At 37.2% G+C, this 18,940-nt stretch overlaps 4 protein-coding genes across 5 annotated transcripts; 3 read left to right on the top strand and 1 right to left on the bottom strand.

The window, feature by feature from the left end:
• Positions 1–247: 247 nt before the first annotated feature.
• On the top strand, positions 248–1,386 carry uqcc4 (ubiquinol-cytochrome c reductase complex assembly factor 4). Its single transcript, XM_077245368.1, has 2 exons — positions 248–389; positions 753–1,386. The coding sequence occupies exons 1-2, from the start codon at positions 310–312 to the stop codon at positions 1,099–1,101; spliced, it is 429 nt and encodes a 142-aa protein (XP_077101483.1). The 5' UTR covers positions 248–309; the 3' UTR covers positions 1,102–1,386.
• A 608-nt stretch (positions 1,387–1,994) lies between these two features.
• Positions 1,995–4,539, bottom strand: h3f3d (H3 histone, family 3D). Its single transcript, XM_077245367.1, has 4 exons — positions 4,420–4,539; positions 3,279–3,425; positions 2,805–2,958; positions 1,995–2,502 (listed from the first exon to the last, which is right to left on the bottom strand). The coding sequence occupies exons 2-4, from the start codon at positions 3,404–3,406 to the stop codon at positions 2,374–2,376; spliced, it is 411 nt and encodes a 136-aa protein (XP_077101482.1). The 5' UTR covers positions 3,407–3,425; positions 4,420–4,539; the 3' UTR covers positions 1,995–2,373.
• Positions 3,466–8,618, top strand: cunh8orf33 (chromosome unknown C8orf33 homolog). 2 transcript variants are annotated; one of them, XM_077245366.1, is made up of 6 exons: positions 3,466–3,484; positions 5,151–5,248; positions 5,381–5,613; positions 5,788–5,878; positions 6,890–7,036; positions 8,273–8,618. In XM_077245366.1, the coding sequence occupies exons 2-6, from the start codon at positions 5,224–5,226 to the stop codon at positions 8,494–8,496; spliced, it is 720 nt and encodes a 239-aa protein (XP_077101481.1). In that variant the 5' UTR covers positions 3,466–3,484; positions 5,151–5,223; the 3' UTR covers positions 8,497–8,618. The 2 variants fall into 2 exon arrangements, with proteins under 2 accessions (XP_077101481.1, XP_077101480.1); XM_077245365.1 differs by lacking the exon at positions 3,466–3,484 and adding an exon at positions 4,664–4,682.
• Positions 8,619–9,152: 534 nt separating this feature from the next.
• Positions 9,153–18,906, top strand: anks3 (ankyrin repeat and sterile alpha motif domain containing 3). The gene is made up of 16 exons (XM_077245364.1): positions 9,153–9,254; positions 9,564–9,759; positions 10,962–11,160; positions 11,263–11,384; positions 12,465–12,546; positions 12,938–13,055; positions 13,137–13,274; positions 14,065–14,190; positions 14,270–14,382; positions 14,464–14,604; positions 14,714–14,838; positions 15,321–15,462; positions 16,153–16,375; positions 17,253–17,312; positions 17,382–17,477; positions 18,092–18,906. Exons 2-15 carry the CDS (start codon positions 9,581–9,583, stop codon positions 17,462–17,464), a joined length of 1,851 nt encoding a protein of 616 aa, XP_077101479.1. The 5' UTR covers positions 9,153–9,254; positions 9,564–9,580; the 3' UTR covers positions 17,465–17,477; positions 18,092–18,906.
• The last annotated feature ends 34 nt before the right edge of the window (positions 18,907–18,940 follow it).

The raw sequence follows: 18,940 nt of genomic DNA, 5'->3' as shown, positions 1-18,940 counted from the left end.
TGCATCGCTGATTGGTTGATACTCGGAGCTCTGGGTAATGTAGTCCTTACATTCTCTGTCACGTATTCTTAGAATACACTTTATTACATTTACACTTTATTAGAATACGATGATGTTTTTATCATATTTGTATTATGAGCAGCCCTGTAGTATATTTGAAGTGATTAGACAAACTGTTCTTTTAAAACGTCTAAAGATCAAAGCGGAACTACAACTTCAGTTAATTGTAGTTTCCTTCCGGGTGGAATTTACAGTAGCACTCGTTACATGACCTGGGAGAGTTACGTCTGATATGAAGAAGCTCTGAAGATGTCAAAAGCCTGCTTTCATTTATCACGAATTTCTTTAAGTCACAATGTTTTTACAAGCCGAAGCAATGTGAATTTAAGGCAAGTGAATATTTTGTCCTTGTATATATTATGAAATAACAACCTTTCACCTCGATTGGGTTTGTGCTGCCAAATTGCTTTGCGTCGGACATTAATGAAGACAAACTTTTAATTAATTGAGACATTTTGTTGATCATTGAAATGTATTTCTTAAACCGATTTCTTTTCTTTGTTTGTTAAACACTCTTTTATGATCTCTTAAATTGTCAGCTGACCTTGGCTAGAGGGATATAACAATCAGTGGTACATCATTGTTTTTGACAAAAATAAGCACTGGATGTATAATATCTCTAATGGTGTGATATTTAAGCAGATCTATAAACGTACTGTTTTATTAAATGTTCATTACTTTTCTACCTGTAGACCATGTGCCACAAGGATGCTGTCCATTACATCACAGCTTTGTGCAAAGTCCAGAAAACCTCCGGATGATGATGATGATGAAGTAATATCTAAGCCCATCAAGTTCTCAACAAGCAAAGCCAGTCACCGAAACTGGAATGTGGACCGTTCCATGGGTAGCAATTACCAGCGTCCCTGGTGGAAAGTTGTACCCATCAGTGTCTTTGGAGTGGGTTTCCTCCTCTGGTGCGCGTTCAGGAAAGAGACCGAGATGGACGAGTCTCTGGAGAAAAACCTGTATGAACATTTACCAGGACTGCTGTCCAGTGATGAACAGGAGGAAGTCGCTGTCAAAAACAAACCATCATAGTGGCTTAAGAGACATTTTGCATTTGTGATGTTTATTTATCAATTATTGATGCCTTCAGAATTAAAAAAGCATTCTCAGAAATATCAAACTGACCGTCCTCAGTACGAGTGCAGTGAACATGTAATGTTTATATTGGAAAGTTAGATAGGAAGCCTAATGGGGAAACTTTCTGAATTGCAATTGTGGCGTGACTGCTGATTTAGGGATCAGAGAAACTCATGATCGAACACATTGAGAATGGGTCTTCATTAAGTAATGATCTGTATAATAAAGTGTGTAAACTTGTTTTAGTTGTTGGTTTTTACTTTAAGGCCAGGTTTCACAGACAGGGTTTGGATTAAGACAGGATTAGGCTTTAGTTCAATTAAGACATTTAAGTAGCTTTCATAAACGTGCTTTAGAAAAAATATTACTGGTGTGCATCTGGACAAAACAATGGCTCTGACTTTTATTCAAGTTGCTTTCAGTTAAAACATCCATTTTATTCTGGTGAAACCTGGGCTAAAACATGACTTTAAACCCATTTAGTTACATCTTCCGATTGAAATAAATGCCATCCTTTTTACTTTTTTTAAGTCCTCAAACTCAGATTAATTTAAATTGGAGCTTTGTTGGAAATTAAAATCTAGATCATGGAAGCGCAACTTTGACCAACTTTAGTAATCAATCACAACTGAACAAGCCAATCAAGGTCTTCAGGATTACTAGAAAAGATATAGGAAGGAGAGTTAGCATCAGGGTTGGGCTAAACTCTGCAGGACAGTGACCCTACAGGACAAATGTTCTTCTTGATCTAAACATCCATGGTCTAGATGCCTCAAACCTCAAATATGCCAAAAGAAAAAAGACTGACATGTGAAACCCAAATGAAGACAAAATGAGCAGCAGCAAGATTGAGGTAGTGGAAAGTTTATTTACAACCAAATGGCCACAATAGAAGAGAAACCCAATATAATAACGATAGAAATCAAATGGACATTCTAATTCATCATGAAGCATGCAGACTAGGCAGAGGTATATGAAAGTCTAAAATACAAACTTTAAAACCCTGAGGAGCTCCCGGAATGTTCTGACGCTGCCCCCCCCTACTATCAACTTTAAACAAGATACCCCTCCCCTACCGCAACTACCAAAAAATAAACTTAAACTACACAGGCATTTATAGTCAAGAGCATAAGAACCCCAATGCCCCTCCCACCCGACCCACCCACTCAAACCCATCCCTCATATCTTCCTCCACACACAAAAATAAAGTTGAGTAAATGGTAAAGTTTAAGCACGCTCTCCGCGGATTCGACGAGCCAACTGGATGTCTTTGGGCATGATGGTGACACGTTTGGCGTGGATGGCGCACAAGTTAGTGTCCTCAAACAGACCCACCAGATATGCTTCGCTTGCCTCCTACAATTCAAAGACAAACATTAGGACACACCAAAAATAAAAAACTTAAGCATTAGGTCAGCGGATCTCAACTAGGAGAGCCAGGGCCCACTGAATTAAAATGAGCTAAAACTACAAAATATCTAAATATTTGGTTATTTTAATAAATGTACATCTTTGTAGTTATGCCAAGCTCTACAATATTTTATTGGGTAGAAATTGAGTACGGGGGGCTGTCAAATATTGTGGACAATGGGGGACAAAAAGGTTTCGATCGGCTGTATTAGGTAGAGCTATACAAAATCCACAACTAGAAAACACACCTGCAGGGCACCAATGGCAGCGCTCTGGAAACGCAAGTCCGTCTTGAAATCCTGAGCAATCTCCCGAACCAGACGCTGGAACGGAAGCTTGCGGATCAGCAACTCGGTGGACTTCTGGTACCGACGGATCTCACGAAGAGCCACAGTTCCTGGACTAGAGTGAAAGGCAGAAAAAAATTTCCATTTAGTAGCTATTGATATTTGAAAAAAATGCAAAGTACCATTTATACACACATGAAATAAGCATGTAAAAAACTATATGAAATGTACACGTACATATGCACTGTATACATAAATCATACATGCATATACAAACAATATATTACACAATGCATAAGTGTATACACATGCATAAAGGCATGCTTGCATAGTATAAATGTGAATAAATGTACATGCATATAAATGCATATCAAAAAAAAAAACGATAAAAATGTTCATACAAGCACATGCCTACATAAACAACGTGTTTCTCACCGGTATCTGTGGGGCTTCTTGACTCCACCTGTAGACGGCGCACTCTTCCTGGCTGCTTTGGTAGCAAGCTGCTTCCTAGGGGCTTTACCACCGGTGGATTTACGGGCAGTCTGTTTGGTACGTGCCATGGCACTCTAATGAAGCGGTCTAAAGAGAAACAAGAGCCGATGAGAACAGCAGCCGGGGGGGATTCCGCATGCAATGACGTAATCAACAACAAAACTCTTTCGGTCCCGCCCATAATAAAGTCATGCAGTAAAGAATTTAATGTTTATGAAAGGAGCATAGCAAATGAGGAATACCCTATGCTAATGTACAACTTGCTGGCGCCGTTTAGGAGATCAAACATAAACGTGTAACTTTAAAACTGGCAAAATATTAAATGTATAATTTTATTAAACGTACGGATTTTAGGAATTAATTTGGTGTGCGGAGTAATGTGGATAAATAAGCAGATAGAAACGCGTGTCGTAAACGAAATAAAAAGCTGAACAACTCACAGAGGGACACTGGGTGTCTCACACACACATAACCGAGTCCCATTCAACACACACACATTGCCTGAAGGCAAAAATGTTCAACGGTAGTAGGTTTCAGTCAACCATTCAGCAACTAGTACTACAAATACGCCATGTCCGCTTCAATTTTAGCGAAAGAGATGAGAAACAACCGGCAAATTGAAATCTAGAAGCTCGGATTTATGCAGTAGTGAAGTCCACCATCTCAGGATGAGACACAGACACGTTTCTGCCTTTATGTGTAACATGGCGCCCAAGAACACCAATTATAGCCTTCTCTTTGTCTACACCGACAATTCAGTAACTCCATATAAAAGTGTTTAAATGAAATACGACACATGTTGATAGATTACGTACTAAAAGCGCCTATTTAAGGTTAAAATAGCGAAAAAAAACTTCCCAACTAAATCACAAGTAAAAATGAACTCACGTTCGTTAGCTTAGCTTGTTGCTAACGTTACCGCGACAAAAATGATCTAAAACCGCCGCTTGCGAATTCAAACACCGAAAACAGACTGAAAGATGATTTGGGTTTTAAAAAATGCTATACATAGACTATTTAATGTTACATTCAAGATAAGATAGCGATTTTTTGTAAAAGACCGAATGTTAACGATACTTACGATTTTTTGTTACGGTTAATCCGTCAAACCCAAAACAAGGAACGTCGGTCACGCGCAGCGCAAACTGCCCTAAATTTATACAGGCACTGACGTCTGTGCGCGCGTTAAGCCACGCCCACCTCGTCTCTCATTGGCTGGAGGTGCCGAGGGGAAGATTTTACCATTCTTTAGTATTTATTTATAATAGTTATAGCGCGATTTTGATGCAATTGTTAAAACCCTTTTTGTTTGGTTTCTGCAGATGAATTCAGATTGTTTAAACGGTTAGCTGTTTCCAATGGCTTCATGACTGTTTATCAACAATCTTCGTGAAACATCGGCGTTAGATGCTTTTAAAAAGCTTTTCATTTCTAGTCTGTTGTTGTCGATTGCATAATCATCTTGTAAGAACAACCGTCTCTTACGGTTCCTTTTAATAATAACTAATACAAAATATTATTGATACATTATTGCAACAATCGTTGCCCTGAAAACAACGAAGTCAAATGCTTCTGAGATCAACTACTTTTTTTAGTGCAGTCTTTGTGTGTTACCATTGTAAAGCATATCACGCTGCAGTAGGAACCTCTAGAATAGCGAATTTGTTATCGTCGGAACCCTTTAATTGGTGCACACATATGGAATATTAACTCATGATGAGTAGCTAAAAACTGTAAATAGTATACATTTAAAAATCAGAAGTAATTAACTGACTCTGTCACATTTCTGTTCGATTTTTGTTTTTCCTTAAGTGCTGCACACTTGATAGTTGATCGTTTGTGTATAGACTTCGAATTTGGGTTTTAGAATATTAAAACTCCAGCTATGACAGAGGAGTCAAATGGAACTGGTAAGATTTCCATAAACCATTCAAGGTGAATGTATTGAATATACATGTAATTTTAACGACTTTTATTTTTTATTAAACAGTGTGGTTTAGTAACATCCAGATAAATGCTCTCAATTTGTGTACGCTTTCCAGGAACACCCATAATGCTGGGAAATGAGAAAAACACGGATGGCAAGAGTGGAGAGGCAGTCATTGACACAGTGCTGGACCCCAAAACAGCAGCCCAAAGCTCTGAAGCTCCTGTCAGTGCTAAAAAACACAAGAAGAAGAAGAAGAAGAAAACAGCAGGTGATGGGAAAGACAGTCAGCAGAAAGGGATAAAAAGCACAGCTGAGGAAACATCTAAACAAGAGACCACAGAATTAGTAAGCACATACACAATTGCATGGTTTTAAAATTGAGCAAACATCATCGAGGACCCTGTAGAAAAAAAAAGTACATGATATTTACATATACTTCATATATACATTATTTATCAGTGTGTTTGCATGTATAAGCTGTGGCAAATAAAGTTGACTTTATAACTGTGTGTGTGTTAGACTCCTGATGAGCAGCTGATTCGAGAGCTGGACTGGTGCATCGAACAGCTCGAGCTGGGCCTGAGAACTCAAAAGACCTCCAGCAAACAAAGTGAGTGTGATTGACAAAACTACAAATACAACATCTATATATATATATATATATATATATATATATATATATACTAACACAAACTCTGGACAAAAATACTGGACTTCTCTCAATGCATATGCTGCGTTCACGCCATGTCAGAATCATAATTACTGTAATGTCGAGATTGTCGGACTGGGAATTATACATTCCTACAGCACCACTATATACGACCTAAATTAATCTGCAGCAGTCAGGTGGTACAGCGGTCACGTGGTACAAGTAGGAGCTCTCAGAAATTGCCATCTTATGCTTGATACACAGTATTTTGTGCTGTCTCAGACCAAAAAAGACCAATCGTGGTGATTTCTGTGGTCGTGACTCCTAAACGATGGTCCTACATCGTACAGTGAGAGCGTTTCAAAGATGGCGTTGTCGCGGTATTGTGACCAAAGATGGTCTGCGATCATTTCCTGAGTATCATAAATTCAGCATGAACATCTCAGTGTGTTTGCTGTTATGACCTACGTCTACTGACTAGCCAATAAAAATGCACATGAAACGGTGTATTGATCAATTGGAAAACTTAAAACCACTTATACCTCAAGCTCTATTTACAAAATAACATGCCAATTTGGCCTCTTTTTCCTAGCAATGACCGCGTCCATATTCTCCTCTTTTAGTTCCTTCTCTTTTTTTCAGCTCACATAAAAACCAAAATTGCCAAAGTGCGATTCATCTTGTTCTATTTGTTTACCACAAGCACATGCTACTGACGTTTTATTCTTCTATACTAACTAGTGCCGTAGCCTATGATTCAATAGTTCATAATCGTACAGTCTACATGCATGTCGTGCACAAGTTTATTAGATCCATGTCGTACAGTGTGATTTGTAATGATCTTGTAGGATTGCTGAAATCGCACAGTCTGTAGCAGGCATTACAAGTTGTAATAACGAGCTCTACGAGGATATGAACGCTTTTAACGGTAATTACGACATGCCATTAACACACCTATATGTCTCCGTTTAGGGGAAGAAGCAAGTCGTGCTCTGAAGACTTTACGAAGCTCCAAAGCTCCTTTGGTGAAGAAGAGGCAGGTAATGCGAGCGATCTCAGGAGACTACAGGAAGAAGATAGAAGAGGAAAGAGCCAGACAGTTCAAACTCATACAGTCATGTAAGGCAGCAGCATAAATCTACATTTATATATTTATACCTTTTTTATGTGTGTGATTTACAACAGGGGATTTCAATCTTTTACATGCCACAAATGAACCCCCAAATATCCTTGTGTGAGGGACCCAGATATTTTCATGTATAAAGACATCATGTATAAAGTTTCTGTTATGGGTTTTTTTATGTTTACTGTAGTGCTGTGCTGTTAGTTATTATTTATTTCACCATTTACTGTTTATTTACTTTAACGGGGCTGTCAACTCTCAAAACACATCGAGGAGCAAAGCGGACACTGACAACTTTCTGATAGAGAAGACAGAGCAGTTTACTTTTGATATAAAACAAGTTTTATTTTTATTTATCAAACAATAAATGTGCTCTTTAATGTGGTGTGAGAGATCGCTGTAGTGCCCCAGTTCACGTGGTATATCTTCCTCCTTTCTATAGTTAGCACAAAATAAGCATGAACATAAGAAGGTATGCTGAAAGAAACTAAGACTTATTGAAATGTCTCATGTATTCGCTCAGTCCGTGTTTCAACGGTAGAAAGACGTCCATAAAACAGCTTGTAAACAATGTAACCTAACTTTACATTTACCTCAGGAAAAGCAACTCAGTGTCCATAGTATGTTAGAAAGATTAGATAGAAATATGAACTCTAGAAAGGAGCATTTTGCAAAAAAACAATGCACTATATTACATTCCTTAAATCACTAAAAATGTATTATTATAACTTTATTATTATTAAAAACTGCCTTATATCCAATTGTATACATTACAAATATGTTGTTAATTTTAACTTTTAAAGGGATAGTTCACCCAAAAATGAAAATTCTGTCATCATATTTTTTCCTTGAGAAAAAATAACATGTACTGTACCTGATATACAGTATCGAAATGAAATTGAATCTAATTGAAATCAAGATCGGAATCAAATCACAAGCTTATGATTCGTAGCAAATTGTGAAATTTGTGTCAATACTATAATTCTCACTCTAAGCTGAACTCAGAAGTTGGCAGGCCTGCTTTAAATTTTATTCATTTATTTTAAGCATTTTTTGTTTATTTAAACATTTTTTTTTTACATTAATCTATTTAGGTAATTAAGGTTTTTTTTTTTTTTTTCATTTTTTACACATTTTTTTCACCTAAACTTGTTCACTAACCCCCCTCCCCCCTTGTGGCCCCTGAAAACCTCTGACCTTATGATATAAAATTGCTGTCTCTGTCTCCATAGCAATGACCTCGGCCCGGGTCACCACTGTCTCTGAGTGCAAACCAGTGTTCCACCGGAGAGCTGAGAGGAACACACAACCCACAGACAAAACAGACCAATCTCAGGAGAGACACACCCTGCAAGGGCCCCGGGAGACAACTAAACACACACAGACTGATGACGGCACAAAACCTTTTGTTTTCACTAAAACACATGAAGAGTTTTGCTTCAACTTCAATTTATGACTGTACCCATTAACATCAACCAGCAAGATGTGTGCCTTAAGTAGAAACCTGATACTTCTATTGCATGATTTTGCTGTACATTCTTTATGAATTTCATTAAGAATAAAATATTTCTAATCATATTTTACGTGGTAAAATGTTCAATCCATTGAGAACAACTTTATAGAAAAAAAATGCAGTTAAAGTGAATACAACCAAAGCTTTGCTCACTTTGTGTGAAGTTTAATACTATATGTGTTTTATATAATATTTATTATTTATAAACCTTATATAATTTGTTATATGTACCCTTTTTCTTTAACAAATACTATTGTATTTCGGTGGCAGCGTGTTGACGATGTCGTCTAAGATGCTATGGCAACATATTTAAAAGGCTTAACGTTACATTAGAATTATCAGCTTATTTTAAGCGGGTTATTTCACCTCAAGTCAACGCTTTTTCGTGAAAGCAAACCTTTCATTTTATGTGTAAAATTCCTTTGCAGTTTATCGACAAACGTGTTGCTGTTTTAAGTCGTCAGGCACGTAAAATATCAGTGCTGGAGCAGAGGCTCATGGGATACCCAGTCCTACATTGCGCACTTGCAGTTCATACTGAATTATGGGAAACCAACAAAAGACTACAACTCCCTGTGTGCTCCATACTACATATTCAACAACACTGCCCGGTTGGAACACAAAACTTCCTTTGAGTTGCCGATGCTGTTGCGATTTCTGAAAAAAAAACGTAGAAAATTGCAAACTTTAATTTTTTCAAGGTTTGTAAGCTTTTAGTTTTCGGGTGCTTTATTTAGTTGTTGGGTTATGCGTTTATGGCATTAATTGTTGTTGTAAAAAGTTGTCATTTCCATATTTATTGTTTAGTTTATCTAAAGTTTTGCATCATAACCATGCTATAAACATAATAAGTTATGGATAGTAGTATGAGATAGCATAATTGAGGCACGGACATTAGCCCTTTAAATGTCTGAGACCAAATAACGGAATATAATTTCATTGTATAAACTGCTAATTATTTGGAGAGAGATCAAATAAATAATAACATATGCATACTGTAAATTTCAAAGCTCATTTGCAGAGGAGCATGTCTGAACTGAGCGACGAGGCCAGCAGTGAGTCGGATCAGTTGGGCGCGAGTCTGTCTGTGTGGCTGGCGGACGGTGGAGGTGCTCTGATCGGCCCAGAGGAGCTCAACGTGCCGCTGGATCTTCACACCGCCTGCTCTATCGGACAGTATGATGTTGTGGCCGAATGCATTCGCAGGTAATATAGAACACTTTGGATGTTCATGCATGTTACCTAGCTGGCTGTATTTTGACATGTTTTAGTCCTGTGTGCATGAAGTAGATTTTCAAAGAAACAGCCATGGTTCTCAGAACATTAGTTTGTGGTTGTAAAAAATAACCCCCCAAAAAACGTTCCTAGAACGTTGACATTAATGTCAAAATCATAGACTGTAAAAGAACTAACAAGCATGGACGGCTGTGTGCATACAAACAGTGCATAGATACATGCATGATGCACTGCTATCATGTTTCAGAAACAGATCATGCACTGTAAAGTTACCATGAAATCAAAACTGATACTTCTTTTTTGTGGAATGTTGCAGGATTTATAGCAATAGCAAACCACAACTATCAAATCAATTCCCCTATGGACCCGCCCTACTTTTTTTTTCTCTTTCAAGAAGCCGTTTCACTCTGATTTGTCACAATAGGGAAGAAAAGACGATCGTGACTTAAATAAAATAGATTTTAAAGAAAAGGTTCGGTTTTAAAAGAAAAACGTTTTTGGTTGTAAAAAACTGGTTTTCTGTGGGTCTTAAAAAGTCTTAATCCTCCCTCAAACAAATTAAGACCTTAAAAAGGAAAATAAACTGGAAGATTTAAAAAAAAAACTTTTTGCCGTGTGATCAGAAGATACAGTAAAAGTAATTTCCATATTCTATTGGTTGGGAGCAAAGTGATTCAAGCTACTTCTTTGTAAAATGAATTAACAAGTAATTGATATTTGTTGGAAGTTTTATTTTCAAACTCCGAAGTTTTGCTAAAACAACTCTTTGTGTTTCTCCCTAGACATTTACATTTCAAGAACATATTGACGTATTGTGTTGCCTTAAATTTGTTCCTTACAGTTTATGTACTTGGTCTTAAAAAGATCTTTAAAAAGTCTTAAATGTACCTTCATAAAACCTGCAGAAATCCTTAGAAAAAAAAACAGTAAAATAAATGATTCCTAGAATGTTAACATTAATGATAATTCTTACATTACAGCTGTTATTTAGAATCTATTCAGTACATAGAGTGGATACAAACTGTTATCACGTCTCAGATGCCATACTTTAAAATTTTCCCTAATAAGGTTTTCATGATACCTGATGACTCATTTACCAAACGTTACTAAATACAAAAAAATGACTTATTTACAAAATCTCCACTTTTTATCGTTTCCAAATGTTATATCAGGGGAGACGTGGATTTGGATGGGAAGAACATTGGTGGTTGGACTCCTCTGATGTACGCAGCGTATATCGGTCACGATAGCATCGCTAACCTCCTGCTGGAGACGGGCATCAGTGTCAGCACCACCACGTCTAAAGGACTCACACCCCTGATGCTCGCCGCCAGCTGTGGAAACGAGAGCATCGCCCACTTCCTGCTGCAGGTGAGATTCATGCTGAGAATCTGTTAACAGTGACAAAGAAAAGTTGTTTCTTTCTCAAAGCCAGAACTGTACAATACTGGATGAAAGGTTCTCTCTGTACAGAAAGGAGCGCAGCTCGAGTGTAAGGATGTGCACGGATGGACGGCATTGTTGCACAGCACGGCTACTGGACATCAGCAGATGGTCAAATTCTTATTAGAGCATCACGCCAATGCAAATGTCAAGTGAGTAACATCCGTGTTCATTAATACCAATCTCCTTCTATAATATCCTTCTAACTATCATTCTCTCCTTCTTTCTTACACACGCAAGCTTTGTTCAGAATAGCAGACAATACTGCTTTTGTAGTATATATACTTAGCACAATATGCACATTTTCTGTTGCATGGGACTTTTTTAAATCCCACAATGCAGTGTGCCCTAGACATTGACTTTTCAGTTCGGATATGATGAATAAACTGAAGTTGATATCCTCAGTATCTTGACCTATTTTTTGATCTGAAGTCTGCTGAAAGGTTTACACAGGATTGGATTACAAATGCAAAATATTTTTTTATTTGCGAAATGATACACTGGCTGTCTACAGTTTGGAATAATTTATATATATTTTTTAATGTTTTTAAAGGGGTCTCTTCTGCTCACCAAAGGCTGCATTTATTTGATCAAACACTGTAAAAACAGTAATATTGTGAAATATTATTACAACTGAAAATAACTGTTTTCTGTTTAAATATATTTTAAAATGTAATTTAGTCCTGTGAAGACTGGAGTAATTATGCTGAAAACTCAGCTTTGCATTAGTGTCACATGATCCTTTAGAAATCATTCTAATATGATGATTTGCTGCATCTACAACAATACAAAGTTCTGTCATGAAACTCTAGATGGTTTGCAATTACTTCATTCTCTATAGGGCACAGCTGATTGGTTCCTGCTGTATCAGTAGCCAATGAGTTCGCTGCTCAACCTTCAAAAACTTGGTCAGCGTTTGCTGTAGCGTTGCAACGTGCTTTCAGAAAACCTTCTCCTTCCCCAGCTGTACAGATCTGCTACGGGTCACTAATGTACACTATATTGCAGCATGTCTGTGTATGTATTGACAGTAGCAAGTCCCGTACTCGTTCTGCAGCAGCGTAGCAGATCTACTCCACCAAGACCAAACATATCAACATCGTCACATCCATCACACTTCCAATCACTCAGAGTTGTCATGACAGAATTACAGTTCATACATTAACAATACATAACTGTCAGTAAAAGCGTGTCCTTTTGAGAGCCATTAAATCTCTGACCTGTCCTCACAGAGAGCCGCTGTCAGGATTCACACCACTCATGGAAGCAGCAGCATCTGGCCATGAAATCATCGTTCAGTACCTCCTCAACCATGCAAGTGTGACTTTACTATGAAATATTATATATTTAAAATAAAAAAACAGTATTTTTTTGGTTGTGAATTAGTCTGACAAAGAAAACCCTATGCATCCATTATGAAAAATGATAATCGAGACCTATTTTCAGATGCAAAATTTCCCCTGATCCAAATCTACTTTTTAGTATGAACTGTCCCTCTTATTATTCTTCGCATAGTTTTAAAGAATTATACTACATTGATCAAAAATAAATAAAATCAAATCGAATTTCTTCTTTCATGATATCTCACTACAAGTCAATTACGAGTCTGAACTAAATGATGTAAGAGCATATATTTACTCCCCTTATATTAATATAATAAATGCATGTATGTTTTTCAGTATTCTTGATTCTGTGTATGATACAGGGTGTACGAACGGAGGAGAGGAACATCAAGGGAGAAACGGCGAGAGCTCTGGCTATGTTGTACGGACACACTAAAATCGCCAGCCTCATCGACATGCACGTCATGAGAGTCAAATCATGTCAGTCACACACCTCAGCGTTTCTAATCTTCCTGTTTATCATACATGCAGAGAATAACACAACCTAATCTCTCTCTGTAGCTCAGTATGAGGAGTTGAGTTCCTCTGAAGAAGAAAGTTCGAGCCCTCGAGTGCGTTCAGCTCGCAGTAGAACCAGAGGACCCAGCATTCACGACGGCCCTCAAGCGATCGCACGCTTCAGAGTCGGCTCCAAACACGGTACTCGCAATATAGATGTGCTCAAACGTTGTTTTTAAAAGACTCACTGCATTTATTTGATCAAAAAGTGATTGTGAAATAGTAGTACCATTTAAAATAACTGATTTCTATTTGAATATATGTTAAATGTAATTTATTCAGCATCATTACTCCATGATTACTCCAGAAATCATTCTAATATGCTGATTTATGATTATTATCAATGTTGAAAACTGTTGTGCTGGAAACGTGATGCATTTTTTTTCAGGATTCTTTGATGAATATGGTTAAATTTCAAAAGAACAGCATTTATTTCAAACAGAAATCTTTACTTTCACTTTTGATCAATTTAATGCATCCTTGCTAAACAAAAATATGAATTTCTTTTAAAAAAATCTTCCTGACCCCAAACTTTTAAACGGTAGTTTAACACCTCTGTTCAAAAGTTTGGGGTTTTTAAACATTGAATCCTGAAAAAAATCAGTTTCTACAAAAATATTAATCAACACAGCTGTTTTTTTAACATTGATAATGTTTCTTGAGTGTCAAATCATCATATTAGAATGATTTGTGAAGGATCATGTGACACTGAAGACTGGAGTAATGATGCTGAAAATTCAGCTTTGATCGCAGAAATAAATAATGTAGATAATAAATAACTTTTTAAAATATATTCAAATAGAAAACAGTTTAAATTGTAATAATACTTAACTGTTTTTACTGTAGTTTTGATCAAATCAGTGCAGCCTTGGTGAGCAGAAGAGACTTCTTTCAAAAACATACAGCGTGTGCAAATGTTCTTTGATCGCAGAGGTTCCTGTGACTCCACCCGGATACATGACATTACGTGAAGTTAGACATCAGAGCGAGGAAATCTGCAATCGTGACGTCACTTCCCCCATCAATGAGCTCGACGGCCAGAGCAACAGCAGTAGAGGTGAGCGCTTCAGTGAGATGTCAATCATTCTCACCAATGCACCCGCTATCATGTGATTCTGCCTCCACTGTTTGTGCAGATGAGCTGATGTTTGATAACGACATGCCCACCGTGAGGAGCAGCAGCAGCAGCAGTGAAGGGTTGTCTCATCTCCTCGGACTCAGCAGAGAGGCGTCGCTGGAGAGCAACGAGGTCTGAACCATCATGCATCACTGTAGATCACAACACACATCTCAGACAAACTGGAACTTAAAGTCTCATTCATGTTTGCAGGACTCTGATCAGGCAAAGAGGAGTTGTCCACGTCGACCCAATAAACTCCAGCACTCCAAAGGCAGGATTCCCCATAACAGCTCAGGATACCGGGAGACGCCGTCTTCCTCTGGACCTCCTCCTTCATACACTGGACCCAAGGTGAGTGTGTGTGTGTGTGTTTTCATACTCTTCTAGTGGCTTGCACGTGGGTGTTATGTAGCGATGTGTTCCTGACGTCAGATGCACCAGTGAAGTGTGTGTGTCTCAGGATCTAGCAGAGTTTCTGGAGCAGATCGGGTTCAGTAAGTACCTCCCCCTCCTGGAGGAGCAAGACATCGACCTGAGAATCTTCCTCACACTCACTGAGAACGACCTCAAGGAAGTTGGCATCACGTGAGTCGGCCTTCACAGATTCACCAACCCTTCATTTAATTCAATTACATTTATAAAAGATGTTTTTATTGTCATTCCTTTTTTGGTTTTCAATTGTATTTTGTTCCAGCATCCCCATGTTCCTACATGGTGCAAATGGTTTAGACTAGAGAATGGATGAATGGAAATTAATTTGATTGATTGAACTTTACTATTTTTTTTTATTATATTAAAATGTATTTGATTGTATTATATTGTTTTTAAAATAATTTGATTAAAATTGTATCTGATTTATTTAATTTTATTAAAACTAACTTATTTTATTATATTAAAAATGTATCCCATTTAATTTTATTATTTTGTATTTTATTACAAATGTACTGTATCTCTTTTAATTTGATCATATTTAATTTTATTGTATAAAATTTATTTTATTAATATTTTATTTTATCTATAAAATATTTATTTACTGTAATTTACTAGTTGTGCTTTTCTTTTCATAGTCTATTTGGTCCTAAGAGGAAGATGACATCAGCAATAGCCCGTTGGCATAGTAACGCCCGGCCGCCCAGTGATGCGTTAGAGCAGGCGTACGCCGACCAGCTGGAGGCCGAGATGCAGGAAATGGCCATTCAGCTTCACAAGGTACTGACCGCATCACTTCCAGTCACATGAGCCATTGTTATGGTAACTAAAACTACAAAAATAGTTGAAATAAAGTAAAATATTAATATAAATAAAACTTAAAACTTTTTAAACTTTAAAATATAGCAATAAAAGCTCATTCAAGATACTTCTGTATATACTGTTACTATAAAGCAACACTGGCATGATCTTTACTTCATAAAGCTCATTTGCATGCTAATAGGATTTTAGGGCCGTAGATTCTGTCAGGGATGAGAATTAAAATCTTGCTATTATTTAAGTGCCCTGTAAGATCAACAATGTTTTAGAAAAGGAGATTCTTTGAATGCAGTGACAAGCTTCTGGCCTGTAGTGCACTCGTTGACCTTCTAAATCTCCTGTTATAATTGTTAAATGTTAACAGGGAGTGTTCAGGTGGCTTCTTTTTATATTACCGTATTGTTTATATGGTTCAAGAGCATAACTGTACTTACTTTATATTAATTTAGTTGTGTAACAGGTCACAATAAAACAAACAACATGCTATAAAATATATCCATTTAAACACGTTAAGATCAAAGGTTGCCATGCATGTAAAAAAACGCTGTTCTGGCAACAATTTGTGGCAAACAGTGCCATAAATGTATTACATAAAAACTGCAAGTTTGCTTTAGTTATTGTGTGTTTCTCCTGCTGTGTGTGTGTGTGTAGCAGTGTGTGGAGGTGGAGTCTCTACAGGCTCAGGTGTCTCAGGAGAAGGAGCTGCGTGCCGTGATGGAGGGATGTCTGATGGAGGAGAAGATGTCGTGGAAGAGTATTCAGGCAGAGCTGCAGGAGAACACACAACGCGTTCAGACGCTGAGCGGGAAACTACACACTCTACGCAACACTCACACACAGCTCACGCAGGCAGACACTCGAGCGGCGGGGAAAGGTGTGCAGAACCTGCCAATGGTTTTATTGAGTAAAGCTATAAATCTATGTACAAGAGGAAATTCACTAATTACTTCCCAGAATGCATTGCGAATAATGCAATCTAAACACAGTTGTAAAAATGTTATTGAAATCACACTAACTTATGGTTTTATAGAGTATGAAGTATGCAAAAAATATTTCCATGCAAAACTACTATTAATTTTGTTTTGCTATTCATATATAAATAACATTTTTAATGATTAATTGATATATTTTGTAATGCCGTGCTAGACTTTTGCTTGAGAAACTATTTTCAGTTGATTATTTTGCAAATTAAAAAAAGGGGAAAATCATTAGTGGTTTTGCTTGCAAATAAAAATAATAGTAAATTGGATAAACAGTAAAGACACAATATTAACTCCAAACCACAGAAGCATATTATAACTTGCTACACGCATCTCATGCTTGATCCATATTAAAAGCTTTGTCATTAACAGTTTCATTTTTTGGTAAGACTTTAAATCAGGATCCAATTCTCACTATTAACTAGTTTTTTTATTAGCATGCATATTACTAGGATATTGGCTGTTTATTAGTACTTATAAAGCACATATTAATGCCTTATTTTGCATGACCATATTCTACATCCCTAATCGTAGCCAATACCTAAACTTGAAAACTACCTAATTAGCTATTAATAAGCAGTAATTAGGAGTTTATTGAGGCAAAAGTCGTAGTTAATAGTGAGAATTGGACCATTTTTTAAAGTAGAGATTTGAATGCCATTTTATGTGAGCACTGTTGAGCTCTAGATTAAAACTAACAGAAGTGTCATGTGTGATGTGCTGATCTTTCAGACCGGTGTTTTAATAACCGCTGTGATGTTTGTGTCGTAGGCGACGGGTTAATGTGCTCTCGGCTGCCGTCTAACATGGAGTCTCATATGGCAGAGCTCGGTAAGACTTCTGCGTGTGTGTGTTTCCTTCACGTGGATGTGTGTATTCATATTGTGTGTCTCTGTCCAGCTGATAGTCTGAAGGAAGTTCTCCACAGTCTCCAGCGTCTGAGCGCTTCAGAGAAAAGCTCACACAACTGGGAAGAATCCTAATGGCTGCCAAGGGGTCAGTTTCACACACACGCGCGCACACACACACACACACACACACACACACACACACACACACACACACACACACACACACACATTATGTGTGCATAAACATTTCTATAAAGCAAAACAATGGGACAAGTGTTCACAAACTGTTTTGACAGTATTCCTACACGATTTAGAAATGAATACTTATTCAGGAACAATACTGTTGATCAAAAGTGACAGTAAAGACATGTTACAATCTTCTATTTAAAAAAATGCAGTTTTTTTAACTTTCTATTCATCAAAGAAACTGTTTTCAGCATTGATAATAATGATACACGTTTCTTGAGCAGCAAATCATCATATTATACTGATTTCTGAAGGATCATGTGACACTGAAGACTGGAGTAATGATGCTGAAAATTCAGCTTTGATCACAGGAATAAATTACATTTTAAAATACATGCAAATAGGAAACAGTTATTTTAAATTGTACTAATATTTCATATTTTTTACTGTATTTTTGATCAAATAAATACAGCCTTGAACATAAGAGACTTTCAAAAATATAAAAAAAATCATTCAAACTTTTAGAAGATTTTTTTCTGAATTATTTTCTGACTGACGTGTTTATCCTTGCAGGACACTCGCTTTTACTGACGGAGGGTGAAAAACCACCCTGAACACACAAACGGCCACAGGAACGTGCCAGAGAGAACAACTCGTGTCGGTCCAGTGTGACATGAGTTCGGCTGGAGATGACAGGCCGAACGAGGAGCAAAGACCATGGCAGGGTGGCCAAAATGATCTGTGTTCCAGTCACATGGTACATAACTGCATCATGAGAACTGACCAATCACAGACAGAGCTGTGTCGGACAGGGCGGAGCCAGAGAATCAGAACTGCCTGTCAGGAATTCAGTGCGAGTAACACAGAAATACATGTGTGGACACTGCAAGCACAGATACTGTTTTAATGCTGTACAACCAGTCAAACCTCTTGATTAGATTTGTTTTATGCCTATTTAAAGCCTAATAATAGTTTTTAAATCAAACCACAGGTGAGCTGTACTCTCAATTGTTTGTCTAATCTTATTCTCTTAAATCCTGCGTATCCCCTAAATACACTCATTGGGTCTCGACCTGCCATATTCAGTTCAATTCAATACAAAAATGTGCATTAATGTAGCTGGTGTTTCATGAATAAGGCCACAGCTGCACATCCAGGTTTATGGTTGTATTGTTGGAGCTACTGTCAGTTTTATATTTTAAAAGAGCTTATTGTCTTTAAAATGTGTAAAAATACTCTGAATATCAATTTTATATATGATCTTTTTTTAAATGTAAATCAGCTTGTTTGTCGTTATTTCTCAATTATGAAAAAGTCTGTTTTGTAATTATGTCACATGAATGTACATAAATCGAGTCTGGAAATAAAGCATTTAAATCTGTAGGACATATCGCATAGTGTTTGCATGAGCATCAAACTGTT

The sequence above is a fragment of the Siphateles boraxobius genome, unplaced genomic scaffold, assembly GCF_051911475.1.
Source record: "Siphateles boraxobius isolate OS27281-9 unplaced genomic scaffold, OSU_SipBor_1 26, whole genome shotgun sequence".
Classification (NCBI taxonomy): Eukaryota; Metazoa; Chordata; class Actinopteri; order Cypriniformes; family Leuciscidae; genus Siphateles; species Siphateles boraxobius.
This window is presented reverse-complemented; position numbering and strand designations above follow the sequence as displayed.

Coding starts and splice junctions, on each gene's coding strand:
- uqcc4 (XM_077245368.1), top strand. CDS start 310: ATGTCAAAAGCCTGCTTTCATTTATCACGAATTTCTTTAAGTCACAAT. Junction 390..752: donor CGAAGCAATGTGAATTTAAG/GCAAGTGAATAT, acceptor TTCTACCTGTAG/ACCATGTGCCACAAGGATGC.
- h3f3d (XM_077245367.1), bottom strand. CDS start 3,406: ATGGCACGTACCAAACAGACTGCCCGTAAATCCACCGGTGGTAAAGCC. Junction 2,959..3,278: donor AAGAAGCCCCACAGATACCG/GTGAGAAACACG, acceptor CTTTCACTCTAG/TCCAGGAACTGTGGCTCTTC. Junction 2,503..2,804: donor CTGCCATTGGTGCCCTGCAG/GTGTGTTTTCTA, acceptor TTTGAATTGTAG/GAGGCAAGCGAAGCATATCT.
- cunh8orf33 (XM_077245366.1), top strand. CDS start 5,224: ATGACAGAGGAGTCAAATGGAACTG. Junction 5,249..5,380: donor AGAGGAGTCAAATGGAACTG/GTAAGATTTCCA, acceptor TACGCTTTCCAG/GAACACCCATAATGCTGGGA. Junction 5,614..5,787: donor AACAAGAGACCACAGAATTA/GTAAGCACATAC, acceptor TGTGTGTGTTAG/ACTCCTGATGAGCAGCTGAT.
- anks3 (XM_077245364.1), top strand. CDS start 9,581: ATGTCTGAACTGAGCGACGAGGCCAGCAGTGAGTCGGATCAGTTGGGC. Junction 11,385..12,464: donor CACGCCAATGCAAATGTCAA/GTGAGTAACATC, acceptor CTGTCCTCACAG/AGAGCCGCTGTCAGGATTCA. Junction 13,275..14,064: donor CAGAGTCGGCTCCAAACACG/GTACTCGCAATA, acceptor CTTTGATCGCAG/AGGTTCCTGTGACTCCACCC.